The sequence below is a fragment of the Tachyglossus aculeatus genome, chromosome 20 (assembly GCF_015852505.1).
Source record: "Tachyglossus aculeatus isolate mTacAcu1 chromosome 20, mTacAcu1.pri, whole genome shotgun sequence".
In the NCBI taxonomy this organism is placed as follows: Eukaryota; Metazoa; Chordata; class Mammalia; order Monotremata; family Tachyglossidae; genus Tachyglossus; species Tachyglossus aculeatus.
Window position 1 is genome coordinate 15984649 of NC_052085.1, and position 27351 is coordinate 16011999.

Below are 27351 nucleotides of genomic sequence, written 5' to 3' on the forward strand. Positions count from 1 at the left end.
GTCAGGAAGAGAGTCAGAGTCAGAGTGAGAGTACGCCTTCCATTCCAGGAGTTTGGCCAGGGATAGGAGCAGGGAAACGAGAGTTCACTGGGATGGAGAGATGGCTTTAGCGTTTTGTAAGTGGAGGGTAAGCCCTTCTTTTTGAAATGAAATAACTGTCATGATGCAGCTGCTCTTTTCACCTTCATAAGTGGGTTAAAACAAAGAATCAGATCGCTTGGTTTATTATTCAGTGCCTTCTCAATGTAAACGGTCCCAAAGTGTCACCATCTCAAGGAACTTATGCGCTCGCCTGATATCGAATCGTTGATGTTACTAATGGGAATTTCTACTTAGTTCACTAGGCAAAGAAGGACTGCTTCAGTCAGCTCAGTCTGTCGGGAATCAGCAGATGAGCCTGAGCATCGGGGACGACAGCACCGGGAGTTGGTCCAATCTGAGTTTCGAAGATGAACATCAGGATGAGAGCAGCAGTTTTCTTCATCTCAGTGACAGGTAACCTGAAAGATATTGTGCCCAAACTCCATTCCCTCCCCGCCACGTTGCCCTGCCGTTTGGCCGAAGGCCCCCAAGAGCACCTTTGTTTAAATCAGTATTACTTAAAAACGAGGAGTCTGTTTTTAAGGCCTCACTCTTCTTTTAAGCTGCGATTTTAAATTGAGAAGCAATTTGCTTTTCAACATTTCATTTTCACCAAGAAGTAATGGCACGGTAATTTTTTGCATTGCCAATCATAATTTCTCTTTTTATTTTTGTGAAAGAGCACTGTACAGCATCAGCAGGCCCTGGCAAAGCACTTGTGACCAAATGAAAAACTGTCAGTTCCCCTCACAGTCGCTCGCAAAGCCTAATGAATTGTAGGGTCAATGCTACATTTTGCTTTCCACTGAAGTATACCTTGAAAGACAATATGTGCGAATAAAAATTCATTCCATGCGTATAAGCAATAGTGATTTAAACAAGTGCAGTTAATGCTCTTTGCAAAAAAAAAAGTGTTAACGCTGGATATTTGCTAACACGTGTGATTGCGTAAAAGTACTCCCGCATCAACTAACACCTTAAATACAGTTTTACATTTTCTCTAAACAAGAGAAGTAAATGTAAAACCTTCAGTGGTGAAATATCAAAACCTAGAATCACACAGATGTCAAGGTCAGTAATATGTATGTCATTGTTTTTAAAATATGATCATGCCACAGATTGAGCTTTTGACGTTTTAATACTAATAAGAAAGGGATGCAGTGGAAAGGAAGGAAGGAAAGTAAATACATTGGAGAAGCCAGGAGACGATCGTAAGTTCATTTATTAAACTGGTGTATTAATTAGCTTCAAATAGAAGTTTGGAAACAGAATTGAGTGGGAGAATAAATTTTCCAAATTTGCTTTTAGTTCCTTTATCCTTTTTTCCTAATCTTTTAATAAGATTGAAAACCCACTTTTCCTTTTCCCTTGTTTTTGGTTTGTTACTCACTGGTTTGGGGAGCAAGGCACTGTAGTATTATGTGAGTTCGCCTGAAAATATTGGCTCTCTTTTAAGAAATTCGGTGATTTTGTAGTCGAGAAAGTGTGGAAAAATCTGCAGATTTTATAATTGTTGTAAAATGTGGTTTTGGACAGCAGAGGGTGCCGGCATCATAGTTTTTAAAAAATTGTCCTCAGCGTGTTAAGATTTTTTTTTTCCCCCTTTCCTCTTACTCCTGAGTTTATTTGAGGTGCATTCCCTGATTTAATCTACCGCACATCACCTAGACCCTGCTTTAGGACTATGACCTGACTCTCAAAAAAAAAAAGGGGATGGTAAATGCCTTTCCATTCTTTTTTCTCCCTCTCAGCAACACTTCTCCCCACCTTCGGCTCTCGTTTTAAAATCGAGTGAAGCATATTCTGCCTGTTGCTGGTTTTTTTTTCATAAATTCTCAGTTAGCGGTTTGTACCTTTCTGCTGATTTAATTGTCTGAGTGTGTCATATTGCTTTATTAATAACAATAATAATGATGATGGCATTTATTAAGCGCTTACTATGTGCAAAGCACTGTTCTGGGGAGGTTACAAGGTGATGAGGTTGTTCCACGCGGGGCTCACAGTCTTAATCCTCATTTTCCAGATAATAATAATAATTTTGGTGTTTGTGAAGCGCTTACTATGTGCAAAGCACTGTTCTAAGCGCTGGGGAGGATACAAGGTGATCAGGGTGTCGTCATCATCATCATCATCATCAATCGTATTGAGCACTTACTGTGTGCAGAGCACTGTACTAAGCGCTTGGGATGTACAAGTTGGCAACATATAGAGACAGTCCCTACCCAACAGTGGGCTCGCAGTCTAAAAGGGGGAGACAGAGAACAAAACCAAACATACTAACAAAATAAAATAAATAGAATAGATATGTACAGTGTCCCATGTGGGGCTCACAATCTTAATCCCCATTTTGGAGATGAGGGAACCGAGGCCCAGAGAAGTGAAGTGACTTGCCCGAAGTCACACAGCTGACAAGTGGCGGAGTCGGGATTTGAACCCATGACCTCTGACTCCAAAGCCCGGGCTCTCTCCACTGAGCCACGCTGCTGCTTATTAGAGTAACTGCCGGATGTAATCAGCTTTAGGATGGGTTTGTCATTTTCACGAGGAGTCTCATTTAAATCCCATTTTGCCAGTTTCCTAATTGTGTTCTAAAAAGGATGATATTGTATGATTTTTAATAGAGGTAGTAGCAGGATTTATTGAGCACCTACCGGAGACAATTCAGTACACGAAGCTCTTGAGAAGGAGTTTAGCCAAAGCATATTTACTATCCACAAGGAGCTTACATGCCAACGAGGGTGATAGACCTAGGACTGTTTGCAAGTAATCAGAATAAATAGTAGACTGCATGATTGAGGCTTTTCTATCCAAGTGCTCGCCGCAGAATAGCATAAATGAATATGTAAATGTCAGAAAATGTTTCTCATTGTACAACATGGGCACAATGCCAGTGAAATGCAATTCAGTCCTTGCTAACAATGACATATGCCATTTGTATAATTTGCAGCATTTTACAGGCCTAGTATTTGCCATTTCATGCGTGGGTCCTAAATAAGTATGGGTAATATTTAATCAGAGTTCATCTGAGTGATATAGACCTGTTCAAGAGATGAACCATAAACACAGGCCCTTATATAGAGGAAAAATATTTACAATCCACAACAGAAGTTAGAAATTATAATAATACTTGAGTTCTTATATTTTGGCTCCTCCACTTACCTGCTGTGTGACCTTGGGGTAGTCGCTTCTCTTCTCTGTGCCTCAGTTCCCTCATCTGCAACACGGACATTAAATACTTATTCTTCCTCCTACCTAAACTGAGAGCCCCATTTGGAACCTGAGTGATTAAATAGTATCTACCTCAGCATTAAATACAGCACTTGGCATCTAGTAAGCACTCAATAAATGCCACAGTTATGTCAGAGTTTCAATAAAGGGGATATCAAAGGGGTTGACGTCCTTTCCCCATGGTTCAAACAAACAGCCTGTGGCCTCTGTGGGATGGAGTATTTTTCCAACTGAAAAACCTCAAAAGAGAGTTTTGATTGCTTGGGGATTAAGACTATAGATAAAGTTGTTGAGAACAGTCATTGCAATTCATGTCGTATTCATTCCCGCCCATCTGGCAAAAGAGGGGGACTATGGCTCAACTTTAATTTCTGATTCAACTGTAGTGTGTACCGCAGCTCAAAACTAGCCTGTCCTAAGAACGTGAAGTCCTATCATGGTTGATTTTAGTCATCATGCTCGATATTGTCCTCGCTTTATAATGAAAAAGAAAGCCTTTTCTCATCCTGTTGAAGAAACCGCCTCCATTTAGGTCAGTTCTTCCTCTAATTTCATTTGTGGTATTTAGGAAGAAGGGAACAAGGGCCTAAGGGAAAGCCTGGGGAGGAGAAGCCCAAAAGCTTCCTCAGTCTCTTCTCTCACCTACATTTCAAGTTCTGTTCTAAGACTTGCCCCAAAGTATTTTTTAAATCTTTTAAAAAAAAACCTGAGAACTTCAGAATCAAACCTCCTATTTCTTATTGACCCCATAATTCGGAAAAAGTAACTGTCAAAAGATGCAGTGTTTTTAATATTAGTAGTAGTAATAATTATCATATTATTTATAATATAATTATAATTATTTCAGTAATAATAGTAATGGTATTTGTAAAGCTCTATGTGCCAAACACTGTTTTAAGCCAACACAGCAACAGTTCAGTGTCAAGTCTTACTGAGCTGGAAACAGTCCTTGCTCTAAGGCAAAAGAAACGTCACTATCAGCAGTACCCAGAGTTTTCCTGAGCCGCATTTGGCTCCTAGAAGATTCAAATATTGGTTTTGAAAGATGGTCTGGACAACAGAGCGGGGGCAGAATTACTGTCAGTCTTCAGTGGCCTCCTATCTTACGAGTCTCAAACACTCCAGTGACTTCCAAACACAGGAAGAATTTGATATGGGAGATTCTTGATTAGTAGCCTGGTTCTCCTCGCCCACTATTTTATAGAGAATCAATCAATCGGTGGTATTTATTGAGCATTAAAAGTGTGCAGCACGCCATGCTCTCTAATTCATTTCTTCATATTAATGTCTGTCTCCCGCTCTAGACTGCAAGCTCGTTGTGGGCAGGCAGTGTGTCTGTTTATTATTATATTGTACTCTCCCAAGTGCTTAGTACAGTGGTTTGCACACAGTAAGTGCTCAAAAAATATGACTGAATAAATACAAACAGACTTGGTAGCCACAGTCCCTGTTAACAAGGAGCATTCATTCATTCAATTGTTTATTGAGCGCTAACTGTGCGCAGAGCACTGTACTAAATGCTTGGAAAGTACAGTTCGGCAGCCTATAAGGTAGGCATAGCCACCAACAAAATATTCAGATAATCTAGTTGTTAAAGTGTCCTAATTGAAAATGTAATTTTGATATTTTTTTGAGGTATTTATTTTAAAGGCAGTGCTAATTTTGGTGGAGGCCCGGCAAAATAATTTTGAGAATCAGTCAGTGGTACTTCCTGAGTGCTTGCCGAATTCAAAGCACTGCAGTAAGCACTTGGGAGATTACAAAAGAGCAAAATATATATTCCCTGCCCCTAAGGGTAACCAGTATTGGGGAGAAAAACTATTTATAACTAGGGGAAGCTGGAAGAAGGAACAAGAATAGAAAGGGAAAAATATCTATAGCAGGGTGGAGTAGTTGAATAATAATAGAACGTGTAAAGTGCTGAGAATAGGAATTTGATATATTAGCTTAGTACAGAGCCTGGCACAGAGCGAGCGCTCTGACAAATCCCACGGTTATTGTGATTATTTCGAGGTGATACAAGCTGGGCTATCGGGGACTCTCCCGGCTCCGGGGGCACTCACCTGCACGGCTGAGAGCCCCAAAGAGCCGAGACCTTGAACACCGTTTCCTTCTGGCTGGAGGAATTGTTGGAACCGAGGCCTTGGAGGAGGACGCTGGTGACGCTCTGTTTGGGGGAGAAACCGCATCCGATCTCCCGCATGAGGCCGGAGGGGATATCACTGAGCCCCAGCCTGGAGGGCCCAGGACGGAAGAGAGGGAGGAGAAGAGAAAGAGAGGAGTGTGAGAGGAAGCACTCCCTTCACCTGAGTAATAGCAACAACGTTGCTATTTGTTGAGCGCTCACTATGGGCCCAGCACTGTTTCAGGCGCTGGGGTAGATACAGGGTAATCAGGTGGTCCCACGTGGGGCTCACCGTCTCCATCCCCGTTGGCACCGAGAAGTGAATATTTATTTATTTCACTTGTACATATTTATTCTATTTATTTTATTTTGTTACGTGTTTCGTTTTGTTGTCTGTCTCCCCCTTCTAGACTGTGAGCCCGCTGTTGGGTAGGGACCGTCTCTAGAGGTTGCCAACTTGCGCTTCCCAAGCGCTTAGTACAGTGCTCTGCACACAGTAAGCGCTCAATAAATATGATTGAATGAATGAATGAATGAGTTAGCATTAAGGGTGGCTTTGGGGGGTGACTCGACTAGAGTGTGGTGAATTTTCTTAGCCTGGACCCCAAGAGGTGCCTCCCACCGTTCCCCATTCCATGCCTGTGGTTTTCGGAGCAGACCCGCTGGCTGGTTCCCATCCTCTGGTTGTCCCGTCTGTCCAAATTTCTTGTGTATTCCCCAGCAGAAGTCCCGCCGACAGAACCTTCGCTGTAGACAGACTGCTCTCCCTCACCCGGGCTCACATTTTATTACCTGTAGACCGCTTGAATGCCCCCATGGGCTGATGTTTGTTGCTTGTCAGGTGTTCTTCTTGCTAACCCAGCCTGCTACGTGGGCCTAGTGTTAGACACTTGGTCTACCCATCCACTTGAGTCTCTTGCAGCGTAAAAATGACCAGCTCCGGCCCTGCGTATGTTTGGTGGCTCCGGAGAAGTCACAGGGCAGTGCTTACTCTGTGTCAGGCCCTGTTTTAAGTGATGGAGTAGATACAGTCTTGTCGGGTTGGACACAGTCCCTGCCCCACATGGGGCTCACAGTCTCAATCCTCATTTTACAGATGAGACATCTGAGGCCTAGAGACGTAAGTGACTTGCCCAGGGTCACACTGCAGACAAGTGGCGGAGGAAGGATTAGAGCCCAAGTCCTTGTGACTCCCGGCCTGTGCTCTATCAGACCATGCTGCTTCCATGTACCCTTTAAGAAGAGAAGCAGCGTGGCTCAGTGGAAAGAGCCCGGGCTTTGGAGTCAGAGGTCATGGATTCGACTCCCGCTCCACCGTTTGTCAGCTGTGTGACTTTGGGCAAGACACTTTGCTTCTCCGAGCCTCAGTTACCTCATCTGTAAAATGGGGATTAAGGCTGTGAGCCCCACGTGGGACAACCTGATCACCTTATATCTCCCCGCCCCCAGCGCTTAGAACAGTGCTTTGCACATAGTAAGCGCTTAACAAATGCCATTATTATTATTATTTAAGCACTTGATATTCCTCTCACCTTCAGCCCCTTAACACTTTCGTACGTGTCCGCTATTTATTTTAATACCTGTGTCTCCCTCTAGACCATAAACTCCTTGTGGGCAGGAAACCTCTACCACCTCTGCCGCATTGTACTCTCCTAAGTGTTTAACACAGTGCTGTGCAACAGTAAGTGTTCAGTAAATATCACTGATGTGAGAACGGATGGAATCAGAGACGCAGGAGGTGGGAGTGCTTATTGCGTGCAGAGCACTGTACTAAGCGCTTGGGAGAGTACAGTATGCGGGGTGGTAGCGTCGTGAAGAGGTAACGGAAAGGCTCTGGGGAAGGTCACACTTGCTGGTTTCTATTTTACCAACAAAATCATTTATGGGGTGACCGCTTTATGAGAAAAGTTAAATAATTCCTGGTTAACTTTGAAAGCTAATGAGTTAATCATTTATAAAGATTTAGGGTTTCTAGGCTTAATTTCTTGTTTCCTAAACTATAAAGATTTAGGGTTTCTTAATTTCTTGTTTCCTAAACTACATTTCTCTTCGGGAAATATTCCACTAATTCCATTCAGAGTCCATGATGAAAAGACTTGGAAAGGATGAACTTCATCGGAGAGATAGGTAGCAGAGGATGAATTCCTCCATTGTGAAATAAATTTACTTTAAAAGAAATGAGGGAGATTTTGGCGCATGCTTCTCAACTAATGAACTCTTCCCTTAGTCATAGTCTAGACTGCATGGTGATGGGGCTGTTTATCAGATGTGACGGTAAATAGGGATGTTTAAATAATTTTTTGAAAGAGATTGCTGGGAAAATCTTTAAAAGTACCTCAAACGTTGTTTCCACGAGAGTTGTGAATCGTATCTTGTAAAAAAGGTAGAGAAAATTAAATGTTTTAATGAAGCTTCTCCCCTTCTCAGAATTAGAATATAGCACAGCACATGCATTTGTGAACATTATATTAAGCTTTCCTTATGTAATCATAAAATAGTCCGTGTCTACTGACATGGTGCTTACTCACATAATTGTCCCCCCGCCCCGAGTTTTGAGGTGGAAATAAAGGCCTTTTTTTTTTTTGTTCCACATAAAAATAAGCAGCTGGCAGGAGGAAGGTGAGAAAAGGGGAAAGCAGATCAGGGGGAGTTAATTCATTAGGGCTGCCTCAGTCACGAGAGGAGAAACTGAAGGGTGAGAAAAGCAGAGGGGGAGTTGATTCATTGACCGCCTATTATAAGCCGCACTTGTGAGAGTGCGATACAAGAAACAGAGTTTCAAGTGCTCCCTTACCTTCCTTTTCCTTCTCCCGTCCTTTTCTTTTCTCTTTTTTTCTCCTCTTCCCCTTATATTGCTAGACATAATTCCTGGGTCATAGATCCTCCCCTGCTTTGTCTTATAAAAATTTTGCAAGAAAGTGGGGCAGTTATGCAAGTTAATCAGATAAGTTTTGCCTATCAATCAATCAATCGTATTTATTGAGCGCTTACTATGTGCAGAGCACTGTACTAAGCGCTTGGGAAGTACAAATTGGCAACACATAGAGACAGTCCCTACCCAACAGTGGGCTTACAGTCTAAAAGGGGGAGACAGAGAACAGAACCAAACATACCAACAAAATAAAATAAATAGGATAGAAATGTACAAGTAAAATAAATAAATAAATAAATAAATAGAGTAATAAATATGTACAACCATATATACATATATACAGGTGCTGTGGGGAAGGGAAGGAGGTAAGATGGGGGGATGGAGAGGGGGACGAGGGGAGTCTACTCATGCCTACTCATGTAACCCCTGTCTGAGCTTTTAAAACTGCCTGTCTGAATTTTTTTTTAGGAAAACAGCATTTATATTGCTTCCCAAGGCAGCTAACATTTTGCTTGCTTGTGGTTGCTAGAATTTTAGAATTTCATTTTTCTCTGAATATTTTGTAGAAAAGCACTGTTATCTTTATTTTATTATTTTGATTAGTGAATAGACATGCTAAGGCAAAGGAAATTTTCTGTTTTTATTCTAAAGACTAGCCAGAGTACTACCATTATAATTAATAATAACAATAATAATAATAATGATGGTATTTGTTCATCACTTACTATGTGCCAAGCATTGTTCTAAGTGCTGGGGTAGATATAAGTAAACAGGTTGTCCCATGTGGGGCTCACAGTCTTAATCCCCATTTTACAGATGAGGGAACTGAGGCCCAGAGAATCAATCAATCAATCAATCAATCGTATTTATTGAGCGCTTACTGGGTGCAGAGCACTGTACTAAGCGCTTGGGAAGTACAAATTGGCAACATAAGAAGTGAAGTGACTTGCCCAAAGTCACACAGCTGACAGGTGGCGGAGCCGAGATTAGAACCCACGACCTCTGGCTCCCAAGCCCGTGCTCTTTCCATTAAGCCACGCTGCTCCGCTCACATAGGCATCCTTACAGTAGTACTTCCCAAGCGCTTAGTACAGTGCTCTGCATACTGTAAGCGCTCAATAAGTACGATTGATTAAATGAATAGTAAATGTATTTATTAAGCACTTGTGCAGAGCACTGTACTAAGCCCTGGGAAAGAGTTCACAGGTGGGAGTTTTACTTATTGATTTATTTTTTTTGGTGGGGCTCGCAATCTAAGAATATAAATCCAGGAGAGGAGACTGGAGATAAACACATGAGGAGCAATGAAACAATAAAGGATTAAAGCAACAAAAGACAAGGATGATTACGCGGAATAAACGCAAAAAGCAGCCGGGTGCTGTGGATAGAGGGACAGAGTTTCAGGCTCCTTGTGACTCAGAGTTCGTTACACCCGTAGCCAAAGGAACCGCTTCAGCGGCAGCCAACCATCCCAAGATTTCCCGAAGGTTTTTCTTTACAATCTTGGTCAATCTAGTGAATCTAGGAGGGTTAGATTTTGCCTTCTCGTGATCGGCTGCATCTCAATTATAAAATTAAGAAAGCGAAAATCATTTTTCCTTCTGCTCTGCCAAAATTGAGCCATATTCACCTGTTTCCCCCAGCCCTTGTCATCTAAGACAGAAAGGAATTTATTTTCTCGTTTTGAAGATGGCCGACATTTGGAGTTCCTTAACTGGGTAAAATCAATCAATCAATCAATCATATTTATTGAGCGCTTACTATGTGCAGAGCACTGTACTAAGCGCTTGGGAAGTACAAATTGGCAACATATAGCGACAGTTCCTACCCAACATTGGGCTCACAGTCTAAAAGGGGGAGACAGAGGACAAAACCAAACATGCTAACAAAATAAAATAAATAGAATAGATATGTACAAGTAAAATAAATAAATAAATAGAGTAATAAATATGTACAAACATATATACATATATACAGGTGCTGTGGGGAAGGGAAGGAGGTAAGATGGGGGTAAAAGGTTCACTTCACTAGGAAGCTGGTTATTTTATGTCATGTTTTCATTTGCAGTGCAGAGACCCTTTTGCAGGGAATAAGTCTACGAGTGGTATTGGAAAATAAACTCAGGATAGTTTTCCTGATTTGTTGTTTTTAAAAAAAGAACCCAAATCACGCACTCCTTCGCTGCTTGTGATTCTGAATCATACCAGCAGTTCCTGACATCCCCGGTGCTCAAGACTTCTTTGAAAGTTGCCATGTCCGGTGCTTACTGACCAGCTAAAAACGGCTCTGAAAGAGATGAGAGTTCTTGTTTGAGCGATTTGTTCTTTTTCTAGCTCAGCTCTGTTCTCTTCTTCCTCTGGCAGTAATGGTATCAGCAGTAGCTGGAGCAGTCTTGGTTTAGAAGGAGATATGTATGAGGAGAATTTATCCTTTCCGCCATCAGACAGGTTGGTCCAGTTCAGAAGAGATGAGTTTCTCATCATTAATGCATGAATTCACTATGTATAAGTGGAAAAAGCCGCTCTTCTTCTAATCTTGACACAATTTTCCCTAATAAATTACAGCAAATGGAAAAATTCTGCTTCAAGATAGACATAACATTTCAGTGCAAAACAAAACTTCCTCTGCATGCACAGCTTGCTATTTTTACTATATCCATCATTATTTCAAAAAACCAAAAAAGAGCTTGCTTCCTACAGGATTTCTAGTTTTTCCTATTATATCCATAAATATTTTAGTTTATATATGTTGTCTGAACTGGAGGAGTAGCAGATCTTTCTTTTTGTACATTTTGTTCCAAAGAGAAATACGTTTTTCTTGTTGAGAGAACTGGAATTTTTTGAAATTGAAATTTCCTTTCTGAATTTCCTTGGGGACTTTTGTAAAGGTAGGGCTTCTTGGTTGCTGATGATATATTCATAGGAACCTATTTACAAGTCAAATTCCAAGATGAAATAGTGTGAGAAGCAAAGCTTCGTTTTCATCATCATTTCATGATTCTGTTTAAAATCCTAATCGCACCCTGTTATTTTAACAATCATTACTACATTTTAGGATTACCTGCACCCATTAAGTCTGCTAGTAATTGTATTAACACTTCTGACATTTTACTTTGTTGTGTAGTGATGGAGTGGACGATAAAGATGAAGATCCACAGGGCCTAGGACCAGGTAATGATGTCTTTACTTCAGATATCTTAAATTGGTTTTTGTCATCGGTATTGACAGTATTTTCTCCTTTGCATTTTCTATGAAACAGAAAACGACTCATATGATACTAAACCAGTTTATGTTAAACAGATCGGGATTTATAGGATGCTCGATCTAATGCTCTTTATACAGTTCCAAGATCTCTGTCAAAATCATTATGAATGACTTATTTGCTGAAGTAATGACATTCACATTAAAGGTTTATTTGATGTTGTTTGAAGTGCAAATTCTTAATGTTTACAGTCATTCTGTGGAAAGCATGAAGTGCTTTTCACTTGAATCAGGATGTAAGGAATTCTGACAGACATCAAAAAGGCCTAACCTTTTGTTGACTGCCAAAAATAGAAGAAAACAATCAATGGCAAATAACTGTCGGTGGAGTCTTCAACATCAAACCTAACTCAGTAAATAAAACCCAAAAGTGTACCCCGAGAGTGCCCCTGGGTGTTGGGGCTACTGACCCTAGTTCCGTCAGTGATTCGCATTCGACTCTCTGGGCTTGCCTGTCCCCCTGCCCTGAATGTGCCCTGGCTCGACCTCCGCCCCTCCTGATTCATTCATTTATTCATTCACTTATTCAATCGTATTTATTAAGCACTTACTGTGTGCAGAGCACTGTTCTAAACTCTTGGGAAAGTACAATACAACAAACAGTGACCTTCCCTGCCCACAATGAGCTCACAGTCTGGTGGGGGAGACAGACATCAATACAAATAAATAAAATTACAGATACATACTCATCAGTGTTGAGGGGGAGTGGTCAAAAGGAGCAAGTCAGAAGAGGTGATGCTTTGAAGGCGCCTTCTCGGTTTTGCGAGCATCTTTCCTGCGCCGACAGTCTTCCCCGCTCCCTTCCCGCCGCACGCTCCAGACTGGTCCGGCACCCGTGAGTGGCCTCGGACTTTTTCTGCTCTTTCCGCTTCTCACTTCCACTCAGCAAGTTGTCGAACTGTCTGTGAGCACTGCTGGGCAGGGAGCTAGGCATTCGGGGACAGCTGTAGCTATTTCAGACCATTAGGAGACTGTATAGTGTGCTATTGCATGCGTTGTGGCGTTGAATTACTCGCCAGAGGAGCGAATGTCACTGCTCTGGGGCCCGCGGAAGGACGTAGTCACTTTTCTGTCGAGCTCTGTAAAGAGCCATGGCCCCTCCAGAGGCATAAACCCTTCCCCTCCCACCCTGCGAATTCACCTGCCGGTTCCATAGCTTTCCACCCCACACCCCAAAGTCACCTCCTGTTCCCCATTCCTCTCATGCCCATTCCAGATCTATTTTTTAGCATCTATTTCTTCTTCCGTCAACCCCCAATGTGCTGGACCTCAACTGCTGTCATGAGCTCCTTGTGGACCGGGATTGCCTCTCTTTATTGCTGTATTGTACTTTCCCCAAGCACTTAGTATAGTGCTCTGCACACAATAAGCGCTCAATAAATACGATTGAATGAATGAATCAGCTTTGCCATCTCAGCCCCTTCTGTGTCCTGTGGCCATCCTCTCGGAAGGAAATGGTTTCTTCCAAGCTGAAGTAGAGCCTAGCACTGCACAAAACCAGATCTCTTTAGGGCACTTGGTGACCAGTGGACTTAAACACGCCTTGCTCCTCCCAAATGTTTAACTGTGTATCAGTAAGGAAACACGAACACCGTTCTGAATGTGTGGGTTATGAGCGTATGCCCCCAGAACGCAGAGAGCTGCTACTTCTGGGTTGGACAGTTACAAGATCAGATTCACAGGAATATGAAAACCAAAATGCCGAATGAGTCTGCCTGTTGGATTTACCACAAGTGATGGGGATGATTTGGTCATTGAAATTTTAAATGATTTGTGGCCCAAGAGTCATGCCTGGTTTTCCTTTATAAAAAAGTTATGGTATTTGTTGAGCGCTTATTATGTGTCAAGCACTGTTCTAAGCGCTGGGGTAGATATAAATTAATCGGGTTGGACACAGTCCCTGCCCCACAGTCACAGTCTAAGTAGGAAGGAGAGCAAGTACTAAATCCCCATTTTATAGATAAGGAAACTAACCACGGAGAAATTACGTTCATTCATTCATTCAATCGTATTTATTGAGCGCTCACTGTGTGCAGAGCACTGTACTACACGCTTGGGAAGTACAAATCGGCAACATATAGAGACGGTCCCTACCCAACAGTGGGTTCACAGTCTAGAAGGGGGAGACAGACAACAAAACAAAACATATTAACAAAATAAAATAAATAGAATAAACATGTACAAATAAAATAAGTAAATAAAGAGTAATATAAGATAAATAAATAAATAAATAGAGTAATACACATGGTAAGAGCCCGCTGCGGGACAAGGCCTGCGTCCAACCCGATCTCCTTGGGAGCCACCCCGGCGTTCATTCGTTCATTCAATTGTATTTATTGAGCGCTTACTGTGTGCAAAGCATTGTACTGAGTGCTTGGGAAGTACAAGTTGGCAACATGTAGAGACAGTCCCTACCCAACAGTGGGTTCACAGTCTAAAAGGGGGAGACAGAGAACAAAACTATACTAACAAAATAAAATGAATAGGTATGTACAAGTAAAATAAATACATAAATAAATAGAGTAATAAATATGTACAAACATATATACAGGTGCTGTGGGGAAGGGAAGGAGGTAAGATGAGGGGGATGGAGAGGGGGACAACTTGTCAAAGATCACAGAGCAGGCAAATGATCGATCTTGAGAAGCAGCGTGGCTTAGTGGAAAGATCGTGGGCTTGGGAGTCAGAGGCTGTGTGTTCTAATCCAGGCTCTGCCACTTAGCTGTGTCACTTTGGGCCAGTCATTTCACTTCTCTGTGCCTCAGTTACCTATTCCGTAAAATGGGGATTAAGACTATAAGCCCTATGTGGGACAATGTGATTACTTGTATCTACCCCAGTGCTTAGAACAGTGCTTGGCACATAGTAAGCACTTAACAAAAACCCCATCATTATTATTATTATTAGATCTGAGCTTAGAAACCACGTCCTCTTGACGCCTGGGCTTTTTCCTATAGGCTTTGCAGCTCCTTTACATGGAAGCTCCCATTCTCTCTCCATTCCACTCTTCCCCATTCCTCTTTCTCTATCTCCCTTCTCTTTCTTCTTTCTGTTTCCGTCCTTCTCTGACTTCCTTTACCGTTCTGACTTTCCAACCACAGTATGTGCTCAAGAAATACAGTTGATTGATTGATTTCTTCATTCCAGTTTTCTTGAAAGTGGAAAATCCACTTAGTTTACCATTGATTATTTAGGAAAGCTTATCTTTTTCCTGCTGTGATCCTTGCATCTCAGAAGTGATTGCAAATGGATCAGTTTTGGAGGGCTTGTATTTCGACGTATATGTTCTTTTTCATTTTAGTCATGAGCCCATCATTAGATAGTGCCTTCCAGACGAATAGGGAAGGAGGGACGGGTTGAAGACTCGATCTCTTGATAATGTAACTGAAGCTGTTATCATCCAGACTTTTATTGTGTGACAGAAGCTCAACTTCCACTTGCATTTAATACTACATTATGAATTTACCTCTTCTCCCTCCTTGGCTGTTTGCTGGTCATGATTGTTTTCTTCCTCAACCGGCAGGCTCCCGAACTTTTCCTTTCAATGAAGGGCATCCACTCTTCTGAAGATAAGCCTTAGTGAAGGGATTTGTGGAAAAGAAAGAAGCTGTAAGCGGTAGCCAACTCAAAGAAATTACTCAAGGCCAAGCTGTTCACATTTGGTTTTTAAAATACCTACTTTGAATTTGTATTAGAAAATTGGAAATTTGCAAGGTGTGGCAAAATGAATGAGTTTTTACTTACCAGCCTTTCCTTACATTATGATGCATGTTTACTTTTTTTCTGTCAACTATTGGCTGTAAAGTACCATCGGCTATGTGGAAAGCTGCTCCGCTGTTGTTTTCTTGGTCTAGAGCATTGGAAAAAATAAGTTTGGTTGTAATAAATAACTATAGAACATTTTTTGAATTAGGATATGAACAATCTAGGACCAGTTCCTTTATAACGTATTCTTCCCCTTTTAATATTAATGAAGAGACTTGGTTGTGGCGTTCGGTTACGTCCCTTCAGTTCAGTTTAAAAGTGCGTTTTCTTTGCTTTTGGATTGTGTGATAATTACATTTTCTCTCGTTTAACCCTTGGTCCCGGACCTGTTACCAGCTTACAGAACAGTGAAATGTATCAGGAAACATGGATTGGTTCAGTGTTTCAAAATTTATGGGCTACCTGAACTAGAAGTGTATGATAAAAGCCTCCTTTGTTTACGTAGCCCTGCCAATTTAGAAATGTACTTATTTCATGAGGCTTTCAGTTCCTCTCTTTTCGATAGTCTTGCTTAAAAAAGTCTGAGTAGCTCAATTTTTATTTAGAACCATGGGAAATAAAAATAGAAACAACTTGCTAGCACATCATTTGGAGGGCTCTGGGTTGTATTGTTCTTCTTCACATCACTTTTGTTTGTTTTCCAAACTCAGGCCTGGGGCACGCTGGAAAGACGTTGTTAGTCACGAATCTTGATACGGACCCGTGTGCCGGGGACGCCCAGCTGAGGACCGTTCTGCAGTGGCTTGTTGCCTCTGAGGCAGAGGTGACCCAGCTTCATTTTCGTGACTTGGCCAAGAAAGATTTCATACATGTGAGTAATGGGTATGTGGCTCTGTATATGTACAGTTGGCACTCATTTGCGCGTAACAGATTTTCCTAAAACACAATTACTTTTTTTTTTTTAATGGTACTCTTTTGACTACATGCCAGGCACTTTGCTAACCACTGAGGAAGATACAAGCTAATTAGGTGGGACACGACCGCATCCCACATGGGGTTCACAGTCTAAGTCAGAGGGAGGAGGATTTAATCCCCATTTTACAGATTGAGGTGACGGAGAAACAGAGGTCTCGCAACAGACAAGCGTTGGAGCTGGGATTAGAATCCAGGTCCTCTAATTCCCAGGCCTGTGCTTTTCTCACTAGGCCACACTCTTCCCCTAATATTTTCGCTATGCTCACAACCTTGAGGAGAATTAATCCCTTCAATTTTATTGTCCAAAGCACTTTTACAATTTTTTACTCACTTTCTCCTTGCCGTATCCTTAAGAGGTAGGGAGAGGGTACTGCTAACCCCATTTTGCTGATGAGGAAACAGAGACACAGAGCGGTAAAATATTTATCCATGCTCTTCCCACTAGAATGTGCTCCCTCAATGTTTACCAAGCTTTTCCAATTTGGCTAGTACTCCTGTTCCATTTGTCCTTTTAAAATGAAGTAGTCTCTGTAATAGAGGCAGTCAGATACAAAATAATTTAAAATGTCATTTTCAAAATCATTGTTGTTCCCACTCTGAATACTATTTTTAAAGTGCACTCAATTGTACTGTAATGCACATTTTGAACTGTGCCTTAGTCTGTAAACTCTTTGCGAAGCAAACTCTTAGTCTGTAAACTCCTGTAAACTCTTAGAGAAGCGGCATGGCTCAGTGGAAAGAGCACGGGCTTTGGAGTCAGAGGTCATGGGTTCAAATCCCGGATCCACCACTTGTCAGCTGTGTGACTTTGGGCAAGTCACTTAACTTCTCTGGGCCTCAGTGACCTCATCTGTAAAATAGGGATTAAGACTGTGAGCCCCAAGTGGGACAACCTGATCACCTTGTATCCTCCCCAGCGCTTAGAACAGTGCTTTGCACATAGTAAGCGCTTAATAAATGCCATCATATTATTATATTATCATTACTGCTCTTGTCACTTTTATCTCCGCTGTTATCTTTCACACTGTGACGTTTTCACCTTCCTTTTCATCTTTCCTCTCCTGGTTCTCCTCCTATCTCTCGATCACGTCTCAGATTCTTCTGCGGGCTCAATCAGTTGATTGTGTTTATTGGGCCCTTACCGTGTGAAGAGCACTGTACTAAGTGCTTGGGAGCGTACAGTACAACAGAGTTGGTAGAAACGTTCGCTGCCCACAGCCAGTGTTCATAGGTGCTGTGAGGCTGAGGGTCGGGACTAAAGGATGCAAATTAAAGTGCAAGGGTGACACAGAATGGAGTGGGAGAAGAGGAAATGTGAGCCCATTGTTGGGTAAGGACCGTCTCTATATGTTGTCAACTTGTACTTCCCAAGCGCTTAGTACAGTGCTCTGCGCACTGTAAGCACTCAATAAATACAACAAGACTTTGAATGTGGGGAGAATGATGGTTTGTCCGCTATAAAGAGAGAGAGAGAGTTCCAAGCCAGAGGCACTCCCTAGGAGAACTCATTTGCTCCCATGGCTTCAACTGCCATCTTTACACAGATAATTCCCAAATTTACCTCTCCAGCCCTGTCCTCTCTCCTTCTCTGTTGTCTCATATTCCCTCCTGCCTTCAGGCATCTTTACCTGGATGTCCCACCATCGCTTCAAAGCCATCATGTCCAAAACAGAACTCATTTTCCCACCCAAACCCTGTCCTTCCCCCGTCTTTCCCATCATAGGGAAGCAGCATGGAGTAGTGGAAAGAGTCAGTGGACCTGAGTTCTAATCCCACATTCGCCTGCTACGTGAACTTGGGCAAATCATTTTGCTTCTCTGTGCCTGTTACCTCATCTGTAAAATGAAGACTCATTTTACAGGTGAAGATTGAATCCCTGTGTCCCTTCTACTTGAACTGTGAAACCCACGTGGGGCAGTGATTGTGTCTGACTTGATTAACTTGTGTCTGCCCCAGCACTTAAAACAGTGACACGTAGTGACCTTGAGCAAGTCACTTAACTTATCTTTTACTCAGTTACCTCCTCTGTAAAAATAAGAATTAAATTCTCCTCCCTCCCACTTCGCCTGTGAGCCCCATGTGATACAGGGACTGTTTCTATCCTAATTATCATGTATTTACCTCAGTGGTTAGGACGGTGCCTGGCTCAGAGTAAGCACTTAACAAATACTATTTAAAAAATTTTAAAAAAAGCCTACTCTCCTCCTATTTCACAAGCCAGTAACTTTGGTATTATCCTCAATCTGCATATTCAGTCTCTCTCCGGATCATATTGGTATTCACAAATCGTATCGTATTCACAACTTTGTGAAAATCTGCTCGTTCGTCTTCATCCAGAGTTACTATGTTAATCCAAGCACTTATATCCCATTTTGAATACTCCATCAGCCTCCTCGCTGACCTCCCTACCTCCCCTCTCTTCCCACTCCAGTCCAGACCTCACTCTGCTGCCCGGATTGTTCTTCTAAACAATTGTTCTGTTCCCATCTCCCCTCTCCTCAAAAAAACCTCCCGGGATTACCCATCCACCTCCGCCTCAAACATAAATTCCTTCTCGTTGGCTCTTCCCCCTCCACTGATCTCCTTCTACAGCCCGGCCAGACACTTCTTCCTCTGTCACCAGCTTACCAACTGTACCTCGCTCTCATCCATCTCACCGCCGACCCCTTTCCTCCATTCTCCCTCTGACCTGAAACTCCCTCCCCGTCCATATATGACAGATCCCCGTTCTCCCCACCTTCAAAGACTTACCGAGATCACATCTCCTCCAGGAGACCTTCCCCAATTAAGCCCTCTTTTCCTCTACTCCTTCTCCCTTTTCTGTCACCTATGCGCTTACCTCTGTACCCTATAGAAACTTCATATTCACCCTACCTAACCTCAGTCCCACGGCACTTACCTACATGTCCATAGTTTATATAAATGTCTATCTCCACATCCAGACTCTGAGCTCCATGTGGGCAGCGAATGTGTCCACTAACTCCGTTGTATTGTACTCTTCCAACATGCTCACTTTATTGCTCTTCACATAGTAGGTGCTCAATAAATATCGTGGATTGATTGATTGATTGCACTGAATTGTGGCTTTCCCACGCTGATGCCGGATTTGAGACAGCCTATTCTCCCAACTTCTCCCCCTGGGGACAAAATTAGCCTCCATGCTTCCTGGATTAATTTTCCTAAAACTTTAGATAGCATGGTTACGTGGGACAAGGCAGGGACTTGGGTTCTGTCCCATCACTTCTACTTGCCTGCTCTGTGACCTAGGGTAAGTCATTTAGTCCTCCTCTGACAAATGGAAATAATATCTGCCTTTACCTCAGTCATTCAATCAAGCGTATTTATTGAGTGCTTACTATGTGCAGAACTCTGTACTAAACACATGGGAGTATAGGGTGAATTCAGCAATGCAAAAGGGTGTGGGGAAAATTAAATTTTATACAAACACAAGATATTCTCTACATCTTAATATTTCTTAAGTGTATTTTAGTTTACTCACAAAGACAAGTTCCCACGAAACGTAGCACAAAAGAAATCGAAAGGGCTGCGGAGCTGATTTAATGCTTTAGGGCCTGCACCTGATTTCTTCAGACCTCAGGCACATAACATGTACGTTTGATCTTTGGTTTATAGTGTGTTTCCTCGGCTTGATACTGTTCCAGCCCCAATGTCAACACTCAATTGATAATTAGTCGTTTGATTTTTTTTTTTTTACTGTGGCAAGGATAAATCTCTAATGTTTGACAACTTTCAATTTAGTAATCTGTTTGCTAAATTAGAAAGAAATAGGGGTTATTTGGTTGATTTATTGATGCGTGGTTGTAAATTTCATTTCTTCAGTATATGAAGTAAAGTAATTTTCAAAAGTAGGAAGATGTAGTTACCGTTTAACAAATTACCCAGGGTAGGAGAGCGTTTTTCCCCTAAGCAATAGGAGAAATTCTGACATTCTACCATCGGTGCTCATTTGGCATCCCTGCTCATTCTTGAATTGAAAGGATTCCTGTGTTAATTTTTAGGTATTTGTGTCAGAGTCACAGTGGGAAGTAGAACAGTATAATAAATCGTAATTCCAAAATTGAAAGATAAATGCATTTTTACAGTTCCTCTTGTGTTATGCATATTTTGGGGGTGGAGGGGGCTGAGATAGATGTGAGTTAACCAGGTTGGACACAATCCATTTCCCAGTGGGGCGTACAGTCTGAATCTCCATTTTATGCATGAGATCTCTGAGACCCAGAGGAGTGAAGTGACTTACCCAAGGTCACACAGCAGACAAGTGGCAGAGCTGGCTTTAGAACGCAGGTCCTTCTGACTCCCAGGACATTCTGCTTTTCCAAGGATGGGAAGGTATCAAGTATTGGAGTACCCTCTGGTATCCCTCTTCGACAGATTCGCCTCAGAGCTCTTAGTGTGGTGCTATTTATTGTTTATCTCAGTGAACTGAAGCCCGGAGCCCTGAGCGGAGGGACAACGAGCGCAGTGGTTCTGATTTCAAATAACAGAAGGCACCAAGCCTTATAGCTTCCACTTCACTAAATAGAAACGACAGTAAGGATTATTTTGTGTGGGAGGGGCGGGGGGCCTGAAATTATGAATTAAAGCCTGTACTTTTGGAAGCATAAACATTTCCAAACTCAGAAAAACCAGATTTCCGCTGAGGGTAGTTTGAATATACCAAGAAAACCACACTACGTATTGTGAAAAGCAAAAATCCACATCCTTTCATTAAGCTTGACGTCGTCTTTATTATTGCAAGTTCTTAATTGAGGGTGTGGCCCTTGTGTTTACTTAAGTTGAGAATTTTCTGCTTTCTGCAGCCTTTACCCCCTGCTTTACCAAGTATCTGCTCTGTGAGGTTTGCGCGTCTCTGTCATCCGATCAGCAAAACTGTCAGTCTGCGAAATAGAACTGTTTATAAAACCAGGTTAAAGAAAAATGTTTGACCTTTGGAGAACTTTACTCTAGCCGTGGGGCACTGTGCCCACACAATTGTGAGTGCTCATTGCTTCCAGGTTGTTGCTTTTTTTTTCAGTCGATTGTATGTATTGAGAGTTTACTGGATGCACAGAACTCTAAGTGCCTGGAAGAGTTCATTATATCATAGTTGGTAGAAACATTCTCTAACCCCAGTGATCTTACAGTCACATTCTCTTCTATGTTTCCCCCTTTTCTAGTTTTCAAAAAGATTACGGGAGAAAGAATGGAAAGTCGGAGATGTCCTGCAGGCCGTGCTGAAATACTGTGAAATGCAGGACAGAGATTCTGATGAGGAGAGGAGTAAACCGTTATTTTGCTGGCTCTTGGAAAATGCCTAAAACAAATCCAAAGATGAAAAATCTTCTTTACTTCGTTTCTTTTGGTCATCAAAGGAGGAAAGTATAGGTCATGGATTTGAAGAAAAAAATATATAAATGGTGAATGTTCCTGGTAGAATTCAAAGAGACCGATGGGGAGTCAATCTATCTTTGCTGTAAATGCTTTGTGACGCAGGGTGTGTATGCAGTACGTTTAGTTTTTCCCTTTGCAGTCAGTATCAGAATAATATGTTTATTTAATCTCAGTTTATAGGCGTATTGCGTTCAGATTGTAGGAAAAGTGTGTGAGAGAAATCTGAGCAGGTGCTGGTATCTGACAGGATTTCTGGTGTATCCGGAATGCTTCTAGAGGCTGTTTCTATGGTTTGGAATAAGCCATTCTGTTCTGGAAGGGGCTGTTCGTAGATTCTAGCAGCTGACCATTTTCCCTGCTTCAACTTTCTGGTGTCATGTGCGCTCCGTTTTAAAATCGCCTCTGAAATTCATCTTCTGACAGTAACTACTGCCATGAAGACTGAAGGGTCATTCTTTTCTTTAGGGAAGTCTTACCATCATCAGCCAGCGTTGTTTTTATCATCCTCTTCCTTTTTCATGGTTTATATATAAAGATTTTTCGTTCTTTAAGTGCTCCAATCCAAACAGCATGCTTTTTATGAAATGAAGACGTTAGAACCTTAAAGTAACCACATACCTGACCGAAGTCTTTCTCAAGTAGAAGGAATAGTACTTGCGTAAAGAACCAACCCATTCTGGATTGGAAGGATGTGTGTGTTTATGTGTAAACTATATGCTCTACAAATGCTGCTTCCTGGGACCCTTTTCAAGGAGTTCTTCAAATCCAGACATCTCTGGGATTGGAGTTTAGATTTCTGTGCACGGTTTCTGTTCAAATACGTTAAGTTCCCAGATTTACCCCACAGCTTAGCTGTTTCCACAAATGTCATTAGGGTTTATGGATTTTAGGTGTACCAGATAGGTTACAGATATTGTAAAGTTGTTTTCTATCTGCTAGAGTGATGAAATTCTGATGTTTGTCATGGAGATGGAGGGCATTCAAGCTTGTGGGGATGTATTGGTGTGTTTAGTAAAGAGGCTTTTCAACCTCTCCTTTCCCACCCAAGCCCTGCTAAGGAAGGAAGCTGAAAACAGGACCACGACTGAAGATTTAGGGAATGGAGCTGGCAGGGAGGAATGTGTGTGTTTGTGTGTGTATGTATGTATGCATGTATGTCTGCTCATGAACACATGGGGCTGCGTGTTCTGTGTCTGAGAGTTGTTTTCTAAATCATTCACTTTGGGAGACCAGATCCGGGAGGAAAAGAGGTATTGGTGGAAGTCTAGGATGATCACGTTTGGAGACACTCCAGCCTCTGTATCACCGCCACTACGTCCTCTAAATCCTCCTTCTAGGTGAAAGGTGGAAAGTTTTTTGAAGCATTTCAAGTTTGTGAATACACCTATGTAAAATAGTGCTCTGGCACCAGCTTTTTAGACTACCCATTTTCTACTGCTTTTTATTGTCTGTTGCTAATCGGTATTTTTTTGAAGTAGGGGACTGAGTCACGAGTGACTGTTTCTCCTTCTCTGCCTGGGCAGCGGACTCGGGCAAATCATTAGAAATAAGGACCCCTATGGTTCTGCATTTACTGAGCACTTGTTGGCGTCTAGGTGTTGCGTAGAACAAACTAAGACAACCCTTGCCCAGGTAACCCAAGGTAAATAAAATGTTTGTAAAGTGACAGTATTATAATGAACTCACTTATTTAATTTGGTTTTTGTAACCACCGTCTCCTTTCAGCTCTTTGAGAATATTTTATTGGAAAGCAAGTAGAAAGATCATTTTAAAATTCAATTTTATCTGAAATGCACGCAGTGTATTATCAGAATTGTCTCTTTTGAAGCTTGGCTTGAAACATCTTTGACTCTCTAGGCGTCGGGAAGATTCTTCCTTTATTATCATTAAGTAAGTTTATTGGTGATCAAATTTTTGTGTTGCACTCTAGTGGAAATATATTAAGAGCTACCAAGTTACGGTCAAAATCATAGATGTCAGTAGGATTAATCGGCATCAGAACAGAATTCTGAATTTCATTTTTGCCTTTGTTTTGCTGAGATATTTTAACTCAGTTTATTTCAAATTTGTTTTGTGTCTCCTTTTCCAAGCCTCTGCAGAGCTGTGTTGAGTTCAGAGTAACATCATCTTGCCAGCATGTAGATTGCTGCTGTTAAACATTTATGTGAAAAAACTGTCACCTCAGAAAGGCTCAATAATTTAGATGTGATTGACAGTAAACGCCACACTCCAAACAAATTAAAAAATCATTAGCGAGAAGACGGTTACACAGGTGTAGAAATATAGCCATTCATTGAGCTCCCTGGAGTTGGAAGATCTGCCAAACACCTCTTATTCGGTTTTACCTTGGTTTTCTCTAGAGGTACTTTCTTTATCTAAATCGTTTTTTAAAGAGCTATCGAATCGAACTGGCTGCTTATGTTTGAGTAATTATTGACTATTTCATGAGCGTGTGTGCGCTGGAATTTAGCAAGATTTCCACTTCGTGTCTAGTTCTTTTCAAAGCTTGGGATGAAGCATCCACTTTGTGGAAATTTCAATCCTAATATACTCAGTTTTTTCTTTTTTTTAAGAAAAAAAATTGTTCTTATCAAACTGCATCCTTTTAAAATAAACTCCCTCTCGAGAGTTCCAGAAAAAGAAGGAGGGGATGATGTGCTTTGGTAACCATTTAATTTCAGACTGATGGATGCAGATCTGAGGGTTGCCTTTCCCAAGCCAAATTTCAATCCCATTTTAATATTTAAAAATTATCACTCATATCATTTGTGATAGTTTTAAATATTTTCCAGTTCTCGAGCTGGAAGTGAAACTCATCACAAAGAGAAGTGATGGTGTAAATTGCAAGGTTTTATAACAGATTTAAGGACATGAAAAATCATACTCTTTTATAACGTTATTTGAGGGGAGCCTGGTGGAATCCATGTGGTAAAATTAATTTTTGTTTTGAAAAATATCTAACTTTTCTTTCAAATATGAAACACAAGAGCCTCCGTCCATGATTCTTAGAGTGAGCTTAAATGATGGGCCTGGTTCTGAGCGGAGGAAGGGAATGAATTGCTTATTTTGCATCCTAGAAGAAGTTATTTCCAGGTGAGCAATCCACTCATCTTTCATCAGCAGCAGCCAGTCACAGCTCCCCGTTTCTGGTGCCATTTTGAAGCAGATTACGCTCTCCCCAAGTCATATGTCAAAACGCTACCCTCCCAAATTTAGCAGACTTTTACATTCGACATTTTTCTAAAAATAAGCTCCAGAAGTTCCCCCTTCTGCAAGGAGCAGTTTATCCCGAGGTGGATAGCACTTGAATTCCAAGCCCTGTCACCAGCACAAAAATTTGTATTTGGATATTTTTTAAATTCGTTTACAATACCAAGGGGAGAAACAGAATTTTAATTTTTTGTTGTTAGATGACTTACAAATGTTCTCACCAAGAAAACGCTGTGAAGCATTTACTGTATTTCTGCTTTGAAGAAGCAGGTACAGTTAGCCACTGTGGTCACTTTATTTTTACTGGCTACGTACATTCCTCTTATAAAGGTGGAGTTGTAGTTCTAGAGTTCATTGTCCCATTGTAATGTTTGAATTGTATTTAATATCAAACTTTAATATAGCTGGATCTGCTACTAATTTTGTTTACTCTTGCAGTGTTAAAAGATTCGCATCCTCATTTAATCAGTTGCATACGAGTGCAGTTTAAATAGCCGTAACGTATATGTAACTGTACTGAGTGAATGCTATAAGGTGATCTTGGTAATTTAATGGTCTGTTCAGTTACCAAATTATGAATTTCAAGTTGCACTAAACCTGTCCTTGTTTTAGCAGTGGTTTAAATAAACATTTAAAAGAAAGCTTTATCTTGTAATAATTTCTAATGGACACTTCTTTCATTTTACCTTTTTTTTTTAAAAAAAAAACCTGCAGTTTCCTCCCAGGTAAATGAGAAGTTTCCTGTGAAATTCACAAAGACTATAAATTGACTTTGCCAGAAGGATGGCCTTTTTCTTGCCGACTCAAAGGAGTTTGGGCCGTGCTGCCCAACTGCAATTGCGTTCTTACGGAAAATAAGAAACGTCCCACTCTCTGGGGGTTATCAAATACCATGTCACGTGTCTTAGGAACAGGAGAGTAAGAAATCCCGCTGACCAAGATGCTGAGACTAATTTCCATCGGAGTATATATGTTTTTCCTTGCCTTCTGGCAACGTTAGTTACCGTAAGACTCTTCTTTCAAATCTGGTGGTAGATGAAATCATTCCTGTTGTGGTGAAGAGATCTGGGATGTTTCAGCATGTAGGAGAGGGAGAAGGAAGCCGGGAGACTCACTCCAGGAGATTTAGCCAAACCAGAGGGAGGGGCTGGTAGAGGGGCTAGGTTGGTGTGGGGGAGAAGGAGGGAATCAATCAATCAATCAATCGTATTTATTGAGCGCTTACTGTGTGCAGAGCACTGTACTAAGCGCTTGGGAAGTACAAGTTGGCAACATATAGAGGCAGTCCCTACCCAACAGTGGGCTCACAGTCTAAAAGGGGGAGACAGAGAACAAAACCAAACATACTAACAAAATCAAATAAATAGAATAGATATGTACAATTTAAATAAATAAATAGAGTAATAAATATGTACAAACATATATACATATATTGGGGAAGGGAAGGAGGTAAGGTGGGAAGGGACCCTTGGCCAACTTGGACATAAGAGCTGTATCGTGTACAGGCCCTGGAATCAGAAGGTCGTGAGTTCTAATCCCAGCTCTGCCACTTTTCTGCTGTGTGACCTCGGGCAAGCCATTTCACTTCCCCTCTGCCTAAGTAACCTCATCTGTGAAATGGGGGTTAGAAACTGTGAGCCACATATGGGACAGGGACTGTGTCCAGTCCGATTTGCTTGCATCCACTCCCACACTTAGGACGGTGCCTGGCCCACAGTAATAATAATAATGGCATTTATTAAGCGCTTACTACGTGCAAAGCACTGCTCTAGGTGCTGGGGAGGTTACACGGTGATCAGGTTGTCCCACGGGGGGCTCACAGTCTTAATCCCTATTTTACAGATGAGGTAACTGAGGCCCAGAGAAGTTAAGTGACTTGCCCAAAGTCATGCGGCTCACGGCGGAGCTGGGATTTGAACCCATGACCTCTGACTCCAAAGCCCGGGCTCTTTCCATTGAGCCACGCTGCTTCTCTAAGCACAGTACAGTGCTTAAATACCACAATTATTATTATTATCCTTAGCTGAGTGCCTGGCGGACACAGGAACTGCGGAGAAGATCCCTGGAGGTTCAGCATCCGGCAGCTAGCAAAGCTCCTGACCCTGAGGGAGAGAAGAAAATGAGTCCTGGAGCAGCGACAGGGAAGTTCAAATGGTCCTGGGAGATGGGAGGTGGAGGAATAATCAATCAGTGGTATTTATTGAGCACTTACTGTGTGCTGAGCACTGTACTAAATGCTTGGGAGAGTACAATGTAACAGTTGATAGACACCTTCCCTGACCACAAAGAGAAGACAAACATTAATATAAATTGCAGGTATGTATGTATACCCACATGCATTGTATTAGATCCAGGGACAGATGATTTGAGCTGGATTTGGTTTGGTTCTTACCTTTTTAAGAAAATATTAAATATTGTGGGGCTTTCAGACCTAGGTGTCTGCCTGTGGTCAGGGCTGGGGGGTCGGGCGTAACTCTGGGTTCTGGGGTGTCAATGTGGGGAGG

General features: G+C 41.7%; 1 protein-coding gene across 4 annotated transcripts in view; it reads left to right on the forward strand.

Moving 5' to 3' along the window:
* AKAP11 (A-kinase anchoring protein 11) overlaps positions 1–25488 on the forward strand; it is a 64415-nt gene extending 38927 nt beyond the window's left edge. For 3 of the 4 annotated variants that reach the window (XM_038762146.1, XM_038762148.1, XM_038762147.1), the window contains exons 9-13: positions 337–495; positions 10670–10753; positions 11430–11476; positions 15982–16142; positions 21424–25488. In XM_038762146.1, coding sequence (XP_038618074.1) covers positions 337–495; positions 10670–10753; positions 11430–11476; positions 15982–16142; positions 21424–21564 — 592 coding nt within the window. In that variant the 3' untranslated portion in view covers positions 21565–25488. The remainder of the gene's footprint in view (positions 1–336; positions 496–10669; positions 10754–11429; positions 11477–15981; positions 16143–21423) is intronic. The other variant, XM_038762149.1, reaches the window with a different exon arrangement.
* Positions 25489–27351: the final 1863 nt, after the last annotated feature.